The following is a 12,971-nucleotide window of genomic DNA, read 5'->3' as shown; positions in this document are numbered from 1 at the left end:
TTGCACTTTCCCGCAAACAACTGGGGTGGGTCTGAGGTCAATGGACCCTTCGGTTACTCCACTAAGAACCTTTCCCGGCAAGATTCTTTACCAGATGAATCCATTTTAATGTTTTGCACATGCACGTGTAACTTCATCGAAAGGCTTGGAGAAATCCACTGTTAAACTTTGGTCTACATAGTCCGTTACCGTTTCTGTGAATGTTAGCAAATTCTTCAACAAGAATTTTACTTCATGAAATCATTTTGTGGTACGTCGATGAGACTGCTGCTGTGTCAAATATTGGATGATGGCGTCCCTGAAGGAATATCATTGCACTGTAGTTCACACCTTCTACTAGTTTATAATTATTTTGTGGTATAAACTATGGAAATTAATGAATGACTACAGGGTGTCTCTTGATATACTTTAACACCTTCTTTTCTGCAGCCTCGTCCTTGTGAAGGGTGGGTGATGATACCCTGGTTAATCAAACTCAACAGGCGACAGCTTACTAATGTCTATAATGTCTGGCTTTTTGTGTCATCATTAGCACACAACATTTTAGTCCTATTAACAAAACTTCTGGGATTTGTGTAACATCACCTTAAAAGTCCCGGTGTGTAATGTTGTCGTCCTGGTGGCTGTGGGCGTTGAGGGAGTCCTAGGGAGTTGTGGCCCCGGGAGGTTAGTAGTACTACTTAAAGCTTATGCATTATGTACAGTTAGTCGCCTCTTAACCTTACTGCTGCAAGAGATCCTCGCCACACAAGCAATCACACAGGTATAGCTACACAGGTACATTTACAAAAGTACTGTAAAGTCACAAAGGGACAGTTCCACACAGAAAATCACAATGCTACAGGTACACAGGTACAATTATTCAGGTACAGTTACACAAGTACAGTCATACAAGTATAGTCATACAAGTACAGTTATATAGGTATAATCACCCAGGTACAGTTATATAGGCACAGTCACACAAGTACAGACACAAATATAAACAGATATAGACAAAGACACATGTGTAACCATTATTGTGTTTGTGTGATTTAAGAGGCCCGCAATCACACATGCACACAAATACTTACACACACAATTACAAAGTTATACGTGTACAGCAAAGTATAATGACACATGCAAAATCAAGAAATAACATGATTCCATAGGTACACTAATTACACAGGAATGAAACACCAAATGTATACACTCACACAGATACAGAATAACACAAGGATACAGATGCAGATGCATCTTATACATATAATCAATCGCAAATGTACACGACACCATTTGTATAAATCAATAAACACACAATCACACATGTATGAATTTTTTACGTATACAAGTACAATCATATGAACACAATCACACATGAATATAATCAAATAGAAACACCATAATAATTGTACACAATTGCAGTTGCATTAATATAGGCACTGAATGTTAACAAACATAAAGTACATACTGATACATATACTTTCTTACACAGTTAGTGTTACATAGTAACTCACTGATATTAAGTGACGTACACAGCTCGACAGACACACATACACACCCTGATATCCACTTTCTCAGCGATACAAACATGGTCATATACAGTCTTACTGATACAAAACCGGTCATAGATATTAATATATACAAATGTCATAGTTATTCACACATACACACGGTCTTAAACATACACACTGATACGGACACGGTCATCATTCACATAAATACAGACGCACTTAAGAATTAAGTGGAACAATAGAAACATATAGAACAGGTTGAGACAAATGAAAGGATATGTATACATTTACAGTAATGTCCACACACATTAATATCTAGTTAACTATTCAAGTAAAGGAGGAATGTTTGTTTTCATATTACTCATAAACTATCAAAACTTAATCTAATGCCTGAATAAGCTAAGATTCCCTATTTACTTTTTATAACTTGTAAATTCTAATACTATAAGTTATGTGTGGATTCATTATAATTTTTTCACAGTTTCATGAATTTAGAATATATCTTAATGATATCTTTATTTATTCTGACCACCCTGTGACTAGTGAGGCGACAAGTGGCGAACTGTAGTATTGTAGAATATACACTGTATATACTGTATATTATACAGTATATATAAAACATACTTTTTAATGTCCTTCACATTAATAGACATTTCTTACACTTTTAGTGCATCTAGTCCAACATGTAGTATATATCAACTCTGTCGACGTTAGTTATTCAACAGCAGCAAACAAAACTCTTTGATATCATTATCGGACGGTTTCTATTTCCAATTGTACAACAATTACTCTTCTTCTCGTGCAACATACTAATGTTATTAATTGTAAATTATAATATAATAAATAGCTGGTTGAGTCAGGTACTTGGATAATTAATGTAATGTTATTAATATATTACTATATTGTAATTACCTACACACTTACGTTTTCTCTTGTTTTAGCACTAAAACATTGATCCTCCTAGATGATGCGCAAAACGGACACCGTAAACGTGGTGACAAATGTGTACCATTGTGATCATTATCAAACAAGAAAATTATGCAAAAATTAAGTCAATTTTTCTTGTAAAGGTAGACATACAAGAGGCGCATGTCATGCCGTTCCATCGCCTTCCTTTGACATTTCGGGCTCAGCAACTGAGGCTACAAATACTCGGTGTTGCATCGAGGAATTGTCACTCTTATTTGGTCGCGGTGGTAAGCGGAGCTGCCAACACGCCAGAGGTAAGTGATGATGGAGGAAAATTAGTTATAATCAAAAGTCACACTGGTAACTACGGTAAGAATATAATAAGGAAAATATTAGCTTAGTTCTCTTCAATATGAATTCTGTAAAAGTGAAGAAACAGTAACGACCCGTGATTTTTCCCATCATGTTAGCATGAATTTAGTCATAGATTATGCTAGGAAGAGCTCCATATACTCCTGAGGGATGAATGCACTGCTCTTAACGGTAGAAATGTAATGTAATTCTAAAGTACAATTTGCATAAAATTTACGTTGCAATAAAACAAAATATATTACTAGCATCCAGACAATGGAAACACTCTAGGTTTAGGCAAAATAGGTTTATGTTGAGATGACTATTTTCGCGCTTCGTAAAATTAATGTACCTTGAATATTTTATATACATTAATCTGTATTTAAAGTAACAGTAACTATACTGGTATTGATTTGCAATTGGTGAAGAGTTTGCGAAATAAACCTCGTTTATTAGGTGAAAACTATATTATTAGTAGTAGTAGTAGTAGTATAGTTAGGTACTGCTACTGCTACTAGTCATTGGCTTTAGTAATGATATTGTTAATAAACTTTAGTATTAAAATTTATTATCAATATCATTATTAAAGCCTATGACTAGTAGCAGTACCTAACTATTTACCATTATTATAATTTTTACTATTATTAATTTTTACTATTATTAATTATTATTATTATTATTATTATTATTATTATTATTATTATTATTATTATTATTATTATTATTATTATTATTATTATGAGAACCTAACACAAGTAGCCATAACAGTCCCTTAGTATTTACTAATATTATTAATGCTATTACAACTAGTGGTATTAGTAATATTCTTTATAATCACCAAAACCTGTTTTTAGCTGTAGCAGAAGTATTGTAGTACTTAAAAAACAAGATTTTTATTCATATTCCTGATATTCCAATTTAAAGAATATGTAAGAATAGTAATGGTACTGTACTTTATTAAACGAATAAACTATTATTTATTATTGGTGCCTATTATTAGTAGCAATAGTAGTAGCACCAGAGTATTATCATCATTATGACTGCTGTAATACTCAATCTGAATAACGCCCATGAAATTGGATTTTATTGTAAGAGAAGTTAGAAAGTAGTTTCGTTTTTATTAAGGACATTCAATAGCCTAAATTTTTGGAGAATTCCGTGGCCATGTTTTATCTCTTTATCCGGGAATGGTTCATAGATCAGGGGTCAGCAACCTTTGTACACTAGTCGGCCACTTACAGATGCAAGTAATCAGCGATCGGCCGCAGGTGTACTAAGCCAACATAAAACAGCACTGCGTTCCACAGACTGAAATGTAAAATCAGTAATACTAATAATATATTTTATTGTCAGAATTTTTTTACAAACAATACCAGTATTTAAAACTAAACAAACCTTTCATTTTCAGCATAGACATATTCTGCATTGAAATATTAGCACTAGTCACTAGCCTAGTTAAGTATTGTGTGAAGAAATTGGGAAACATATCTGGTTTCTCGTTTATTTCCTTAATTTCCCTGCTTTTTATTTACACCCAAAATATAAGGAATAATAACAGTCTTACCGGCCACATTGCCCGAAATTTAGACGTCACTCAGCCGGCCGCACACATACCCCAATTTTCCGGCAGCATACGGCCGGAAAAATGGGGTACTGGGAGGGTATTAACACTAGCTAATTCATGCTGACCTCGTATGACCAGCAAGCAGTAGCAGTTAGCCAGTGATAATTTAATAAATTGTTCGGTTATGAGTTACACTTACGTTATAAAATGATGTAGATCAGTGTCATAATTAATAGTTGCCGACCTTAACATAACTGAACAATAAACATTTCTGTGAGCCTCGTCTGACGCAAAATGTTTAATCCTTATTTTTCTCGCTCATTCATCATTATTTTGAAAATTTTACAATGTAAGTGAAAAATTATGGGATATCTGAAATTTCAAAACAATGCAATAGCTTAACAAACATATTATCAGGTATTTATAATCTCAGTAATAAATCATTAGAATTTGCATTGCCATGTTGTCATTATCATCATGACAGAGCTGTGGTGTCAGGGTGGAGAAGACTGAGACTCTTACCAGACTGTTGCGAAGAAGTAGTGTGTTAAGAGGCAGCTGGAGTGATGGTTCAAACGCTTCAGGAGGCCCTGGAGGACCCAGAGATAATCCGCGGCCTACAACACCACCCCAGGACCTTCAGGTAACAATACCTATCTAACATCATCTCCTTAATACCTAAGCTGTAAGTAAAGAGTAATTGTCTTTTCATCTAACAAAACTTTAGGAATTATAAGCCGTACAAACAAATACAAAGGAAAGAAAAATTCCTTAAATTTCATCTTTCGTACCTCCCTCTCTGGACTACTGTATACAGGAATGGATACCATATTCCTTCATAAATTCAGGACATCTCTAGAAGATGTTCAACACAGAGCGATAAGGTCAATTCCTGAACTAAATCATCTCGATTTTCCATGTAGCTTTTAGGCCTTAGGACTGACAACTTCAGACAAGACACAATTGGACGAATCTCATAGACATTCAAATTCGTGAACGAGGTGGAAGAAGTAAATCCAGATAAAGTTTTCGTTACGTTCGGTCTACCAACACAACAGGGCACAAATTCAAGCTCGCCAAGGTGTTGTACAAGAGGAATATTAGGAAAAAAATTTCACATAGAGGGCAGTAGACCTACAGTACAGTCTACCAGTTCAAGCTGTGTAAATAAGAGCAAATCAGCCCTGGCCAGAAATATCAAGAACATTTAGGCCACCTCAAGGTGGGATGGCCTTCAGGTAAATTTTTCAAGTAAATGGCCTCTTCAGACGTCATCGAATACACATTCATCCAATTACAGATGGTGGGCCTCAGAAGGGTTCGGCCTTGCCACCCAGAAGTCCAAAAAAAATTTTTTACCAAGTGCACTGTTGGAGGGTACAATGTTTCTATGGTTGTCTAGTGTTATGTTCACACAAAAATCTTCTCCCCGTTGTATCCCTCAAGGAGAGAGTCTACATCACAAACTGCTGTGTACGTGTGACATGACATATTGTGAGGTGGTTTAATGCTCCTACATATCGCTGTCCTGCTGACCTGTGTAGTGAGGCTGTCTTACGAGTTTCCCAGCTTTAGTGTTTCCCTCTTATGGCCATCCATTCACTTGACAGTGGTGGGTACTGATGTCACAGTCATCCTCTTATAATGTCTGCCACACCTTTCAAGTCCCATTTACCCGGGGCATCCCAACACACCATTGTGTAAAGCACTATAGAGGTAGACGCTATACTGTACATGAAACAACGTTTTTCTGAAGACTGACAGTAACTAATATTAAGGGAGTATTTAGCTTTTGGACACTGGGAAAAGCCAGCAAGATATATGTCATGATAACATGTTAATCAATAGATGTACTATAAATATCATTATCTCCATATGGAACAGAAGTGTTTCACATTAGAGAAATAAAAGCTATCATGTTTAATGGCCCAAGTTGATTAATTTAAAATTAATTTGGTGGCAAGGAACGCTGAAAAGAATGAAAAATACAACACAGGTTTTGGAAGAGTCGTTGGATGACACGGTTGTAGGAGAGTTAAAGATTTATATTATGATGGGTATGACGGAAGCATATGAAAATTTCACCTAAAATGTTATCAAAGAAGTTCCGCACAATAAAGGTAATACAAAAAGTATACCTTTTGTTTAGGATAAACAACCTAAATAAAAACTAATGTGTGGTGTGATGGTGCAGGTTCACGGAGGAGGTGAGGGTGGTGCTGACGGTGGTGGAGCGGCCGCCTCACCTTTACGTAAAGGAACAGGATGATGGCAGCCTCAGTGTATCGGGACCCATGGCTAATGTCCTCCATGTTATGGCGAGCTCACTCAACTTTACGTGAGTCAACTTCTGAAATAGTTACTCTTTATATCTTATTTAGTGGATAATTTTTCTCGATATAAAGATTGAAGGAAGTATCTAACTAGCTTACTCAAGTAACAAAAAGTAAGAATAAAGATGCCAACACACAATTTAATGGCTTCCATAAAAAATCATATAGATATAGAGATGCATATACAGATTATAAGAATATTAATGTCTCTTGTTTTTAGCTATAATGTTACTTGCACATAATTAAGTTGATAGTAAGTGTTTGTGTGGTTCACAGGTACCATCTGATCAGACCTGTTGACAAAACATACGGATACAAGATGGACAATGGGACCTGGTCTGGCATGACAGGTCACACCCGAAGGAAGGTAAGTATTGGCCAACATTAGTAGACCATTTACACTAACTCTTCACAACGGGGCGGCATTTTTTAATACTTTATTTGGCTAACGTTAGACGATTTTATTCATCTCAGAGGGGAGCCCGTACACAGAGGGTTAAACTATTGCGGAATGATGTTTTGGGAGCATTAGTCAACCTAGTGTCCAGCTATTCTTGTTGAGAATGATCTTCCGTGTCCCTTTATAATGGGAGGTAATTATCCACCTTTCTCTCTAGCTGCCGGCAACTCTCCCTTGCATGGGTATATTATCCTATCTTCCCACATATATTTTTTTCAGATTTGGAGGAAAATGTTTTCTGTTAACAAATTAGGAACAGTCATATCTAACCTATTTCTCTGTCTAACAATTGCCTTCTGTTCTTGGCACACCTAAAATATTTCCTGGTTTCTTAATTTTAGCTCTAATCCTAAGAATGGGAGGGGCAGAGGTCAGGAGGAAATTGGGGATATAATTCGTCACCACAGGCAGCCCGGATAAAATCGTCTGGCGTTAGCCAATATTAAAATTGTCGTTCAGTAGTGAAGGGAATAATAGTAGTGCTGGCAGCCTCACACCAGGAGGCTGGAGATGGAAGGGGCGAGGGATGGTGCAGTATGACACGTCACTCCTGCACCTCCTTGGCTCATATATTTTTTTTTTACCGGGATTAGCCCACCCGGGCACAGGTCACTGACCCATAATGGGGCCCGGGGGGCGAAAATGTAATAATAGTAATAATATGATAATGATAATAATAATAATAATAAATAAAAAATATTAAATGAAAAATGAGAAAAAAAGACCCAAAAGTTAAATCAATAATACCTGACATGACATATTGTACTTCGTGTATATATATATATATATATATATATATATATATATATATATATATATATATATATATATATATATATATATATATATATATATATATATATATATATATATATATTTATATATCACCACAGGAAGCGGACATTGCTCTAGCACCATATACCCGCACCGAGGATAGGAATAAATACCTCGAGTTTACTCATTCATTATACTCTGATGATCTTCAATTTGTTGCGGGAAAAGGCCAACCAGAAATCGACCCGTGGGGATTCCTGTTCCCGCTGGATTCCGTAGTGTGGGCGGCACTGTTGGCATCCCTGGTGATAGCTTGGTTGGCAATGGTGGTGCTTGGCAGCAACAATAATAAAAAGGGTGTTGGACGCTTCACATGGATCACTGACTTATTTCTAGAACATCTAAGAGTAGCCCTTCGTCAAGGTGAGTTACAGTGTTCCTATATGGGCTAAACTTTGATACTTGACATAATGTTTTGGAGAATCTTCTATTTGCAAAAGTTCGGTGGTTTAAGCTTTTAAGGATGCTTTAAATTTTTTTCCTTTTTTTTAATACTGTCGATTTATTTTTTCTTTGCAAAGACGGTTTATATAATCTGTTACATAATTTTTAAAAACTTTTATGTGCTTGTTTTATGACTACATTGGACAGGAATCCAATTATGAGATATTAAATACGATAAAAACTATACATATTGTGTAATATAAATAATGTCTAATTATAAATTATCACAAATAAAAAAAAATCGTTTATCGTTCAATGTCATATCATTTGTTTCGCATCTATGCAGACTTGCGCTTGGGGCAGCGACGTGGTAGTGAAATGTTGTTGGTGTTGGGGTGGATGGTGGTGACGATGATGGTGATGTGGAGCTACAGTGGCAACTTGGTCTCCCTACTGGCGGTGCGATACATTTCCAAGCCGTTGCAGACCCTCAGGAACCTGCTCGACTCCTCCGTCACTCTGATCATGACGCGCAACGACGTTTTTACTGATTTCCTTCTCGTGAGTTCCTGAAGTTAATCAACATAATTATTGTGACCATACCCTAGGACACCTTTGTCGGCTGTGCCAACCACATTATAGGTCTTCTTCGGCCATATGAAAAGTCCTTTCTTAACATTCATCATCACGACAAAACATGACATAGTACAGAATGATCCAGTAGTGAGTTCTGTCCTCCAAACATTCCTGACTTGAAGTCGTTATAACATTAAAGTTGTCTTTACACATCATATGAGTATAGGATGGGCTAAATACTCTCCTATAAAATTCCTTTACTCTCCCTACTGCTTTTACTTTAACTTCTTATTCTTTGCTTCTCCAGAATCGTGTACAGTGTTGTTAATTATAATAATAGTGTGTTGGTCACAGACAGTGAAGAGTGGTGAGTTGCAGGAGTTGGGGAATCTATACAAGGTGGGTCGGGTCAAATACCAGTTATCAAAAACCTTCCCGGACGTGATGGAGAAGCTGGTCACCAAGGGTCACCACGTCCTCTTCAGCCCTGGCCTCGCTCTTGACCGACTCGCTGCCAACTACTTCGCAAAAGCAGGTGAACATTTTGTTTGATATATGTTCTCCGATAACAGACCAGTAAAAAGTGCCATCTGCACATAAGATAGAAACTAAAATTGTCCTATCCTGTTGTCCGTTTAAGAAATAGAAAAAGAACACATTCGAAGTCATGGATGGTGTTAGCTAACAGAGGTTCTTCATTTCTTCCACTTGTTGCAGGACGATGTGACTTCTATAAGATGCGAATGGCGCTGTTTCCCATCACCCACTGCATCATCGGACTCAAAGGAAATCTGCTCGTTCGTGCCATGAGTTATAGGTGAGGACCTTCATAACTAAACAGAGGCAGTAGTCGGAAACTAAGTGAGATGAGAGTTTTCACATTTCTAATATAAGTCGTCATTCTTTCACCAGTTTTCAAACATTAACCTTACTGTTATATCTACAGTTCTATGGTATTATTAGCTTTTATGAAGGATACAAGAAAGTTAGTGACTTCAGTAGAAAGCTGATAAGAAACTGTTTCCAGGACTAATAAAAAGGGTCATTTCCTACAGTCCCTGTATAATAACTGTAGTAGTCACAATATTCTAAGATATATATATATATATATATTTTAGTGGGACATGGGATCTTTGATAATAGGGGAGGTAAACCTTAAAGGAATAAAATAACTTGCACTCACTCTACACATTGTCTGGTCCTGGCCTGTCTCCGTAGTAGGACAAAGACAGGTATATGACCCTCACTCTGTATGTTCCGTCTGTCTGGAGATTTTCTATGATGGTTCTGCGTGTAGGGCCGTCTCTTTTAATTACGGTCTCCTCAACAATAAATATTTAATATACTGTAGGTCACAATTTGTCTGTAAGAATAAGAGGTAACGAGTGTTTACCGTGTCAGGGTGAGGGCCATACTGGAGTCTGGGCTGTACGACCACTGGTTGATGAGCAGTATCCCCTTCTCCACTGTGTGTCGCCATGCGCCCTCCATCATCACAGTCAGGGAACCTCTCGCCATCAACAATCTCTGGGTAAATGCAGTATTTTTTTATCATCATTATCAAAATAAACTCTTAAGGCTGTGAACGGAGAGACAACTGGTCTTGTTTTCTTAAAACAGCATGCAGATTTAGAGTATATATATATATATACTGTATAGCTCAATTGCCTAGATTTTATACTCGTATATTCCTATACAGGGGATGTTGGTGGTGCTGGGCGCAGGACTTCTGCTGGCTCTGGTCACCTTCTGTCTGGAACTTTGCGTCGACAAACGTAATGGTGACAGAGCTTCGTAAACCTATACACCGTCACAACTCATCACCCAGCACAACTGTGACGTCTTAGCAACACGATACACTGCATTTTTGTCCCAGTTCTTACTTACCGCCACTGACAAGATTGTGGTAAGTTGTCTAACTCATCACCGCTGTGGGGAGTCTTCAAGCTGACTGCAAATGTATGCAGTTGATCTTGACAAGAATTTTTTTTTTATTATACTTTATCTCTTATGTACTTTAGAACAAGAAGGGTTGTTTCAATATCTAGAAACACGTTTTTGTTATTGTTCTACACATCCGAAATTTCCGTGTTATAGCTACTCAGTACAGTGCCTCTGTATGTGTTATGAAGTCTACTGAAAATCTGATCGTAGTTAATGTTTATGTATAAATAAACTATTAAACCAACACCAAGTCGTTTGAACTGTTACTATTATGTTCCACTTGTACCAAATATTAGTATTCTGGAGTTACATAAATCATTGCTGACTGAATTTGAAATTTGAACAGAAATAAATAATCATCAAATAATATTACAGTACTTCTATATCTGGTATATAAATGCCAAAACTATGCGTATGCGGAGAAAGAACATCAAGATATTAATGGGATTAGTGTCATGGGCCAGGCAGGTGTGTAACCAGGGGACTTTTATTTACCGGGATATCGCACACCATTCAGAAAGGTGGTGTGCTGATGTCTGTTAATTAAGGAACACCTGACAGTAACCACCAATGACGAAGAAAATGAAATAGGATTTTCTGAATGAATTCGGTTGATATTATACAGACAAATAACTGTAAGCTGACAGCAGGCATGTTCTGTACTACAGGGCTGACTTTGTTTCAGAGAGGGAAGTAGCTGACTTTCACAGTCATCCAGACAACATCCAGGTCCCAAGCTCCCATCATAGGAGATTTTAGTCATGAGACGATAGACTGGGTGAATCTTTCTTCTTACCGCATAGGCTGAAGGAGAGAAATTCCTTGACCTCACACAAGATTCATTCCTAGAACAACACCATGGAAGGCAACATTCTGGATTTAATTTTGACGACTGAATGAAGTTCAAGTCGGTGGGAAATCAATTTATACCAGCGACCACTACACTACATATTAAGACAGATAACTATCTTTGAAAGTCGGAGCTAAGTATCAGAAAAATATTTTCACTTCAACCATGGTGACTAGCAATGCATATTGGAAAAATTAATATAAATAAACTTGGTTGATATCATAAGGGAAGAATAAAATACAGAAAAATCGTGACAAATTTAAAGAAATCCCCGAGAAAAATGTTTACCCCGGAAGACAAGGAAAAGAGGAAGAAAGTCCAGATAAAAACATGAGAAGACAGTACCACTTGTGGAAAAAATACCAAACCACTGAACGGATAACAGGTACAGTACAATCATGCAAATGATCATTCAAGAATGAAACTGGGTTGAACATTCATAAGGGTTACTTATCAAATCTATCAGATTGGACATTAAAAATTCCAAGATGGCCGCCAAATTTGCCAAACCGAAAACATATTTTTACATATAATGAATTTATTATTGGGCAATCTGTGCATATAAGGTGTCTATTCCTATGTTTTACAGCATGCTGGAACAGATTATGATTGTTTTGGAGCCATCAGATATGTCTTTTATGCATAAAGTAACGATTCTGCACATACTTTTACTTATTTTCGTAGTGAAAGCGATTCTTAGTTAAACAATGAAAATATGTTTATATCTTGCTCATATCCTTGGGAGATAATGTCATAAGAATTGCTTTCATATTTACAGCTGCTGGCATGTGCATCCACACAGAGCTGTGCAAGTGAGACCAGAGCGGATACATTTATACTGTTGTCCACAATCTTTCTTTCAAGAACACTTGGTCAGTTCTTAGCAGCTCGCAGCTGTTGGTGGAAGGTCTGCCCAGGATTCAAAAGGCCATAATGTCTCTAATTTTGTCCATAACATATTTGATTGTTGCGACAGAATGAGCTTGGTCTCTAATTGAGGCTAAAAGTGATGTGATGCTTACTTCAAAGGGGGATCCTCTCTTATGTGTTACATGATGGACTGCCCATGTTATGGAAACAACATTATCCAATTCTTCAGTCAGGGAAACCTCCTCAAGCCAAGTATACTCATCCATCATCCATTGTCTTATAGAGTAAGGAGCTGGTAATAGCTATGTTTGGCTTTGGTGGCTGTGAAGGATTTTTATGATCTGTGCTGGAGGAACACTGGTGAAAGAGCCCGGAAGTTCAGAAACTTTCTTCACTGGAACTGTTC

General features: G+C 37.0%; 1 protein-coding gene across 1 annotated transcript; it reads left to right on the top strand.

Moving 5' to 3' along the window:
- The first annotated feature begins 2,666 nt into the window (after positions 1-2,666).
- LOC121876249 (probable glutamate receptor) lies at positions 2,667-11,091 on the top strand. Its single transcript, XM_042381265.1, has 10 exons — positions 2,667-2,713; positions 4,799-4,957; positions 6,509-6,652; positions 6,924-7,014; positions 8,001-8,304; positions 8,672-8,886; positions 9,256-9,436; positions 9,619-9,718; positions 10,303-10,432; positions 10,601-11,091. Exons 2-10 carry the CDS (start codon positions 4,881-4,883, stop codon positions 10,697-10,699), a joined length of 1,341 nt encoding a protein of 446 aa, XP_042237199.1. The 5' UTR covers positions 2,667-2,713; positions 4,799-4,880; the 3' UTR covers positions 10,700-11,091.
- Positions 11,092-12,971: the final 1,880 nt, after the last annotated feature.

Source organism: Homarus americanus, unplaced genomic scaffold (genome assembly GCF_018991925.1).
Source record: "Homarus americanus isolate GMGI-L3 unplaced genomic scaffold, GMGI_Hamer_2.0 scaffold34921, whole genome shotgun sequence".
NCBI lineage: Eukaryota > Metazoa > Arthropoda > Malacostraca > Decapoda > Nephropidae > Homarus > Homarus americanus.
Note: the sequence above shows the minus strand (reverse complement) of the source record. Positions and strands in the feature narration are given on the sequence as shown.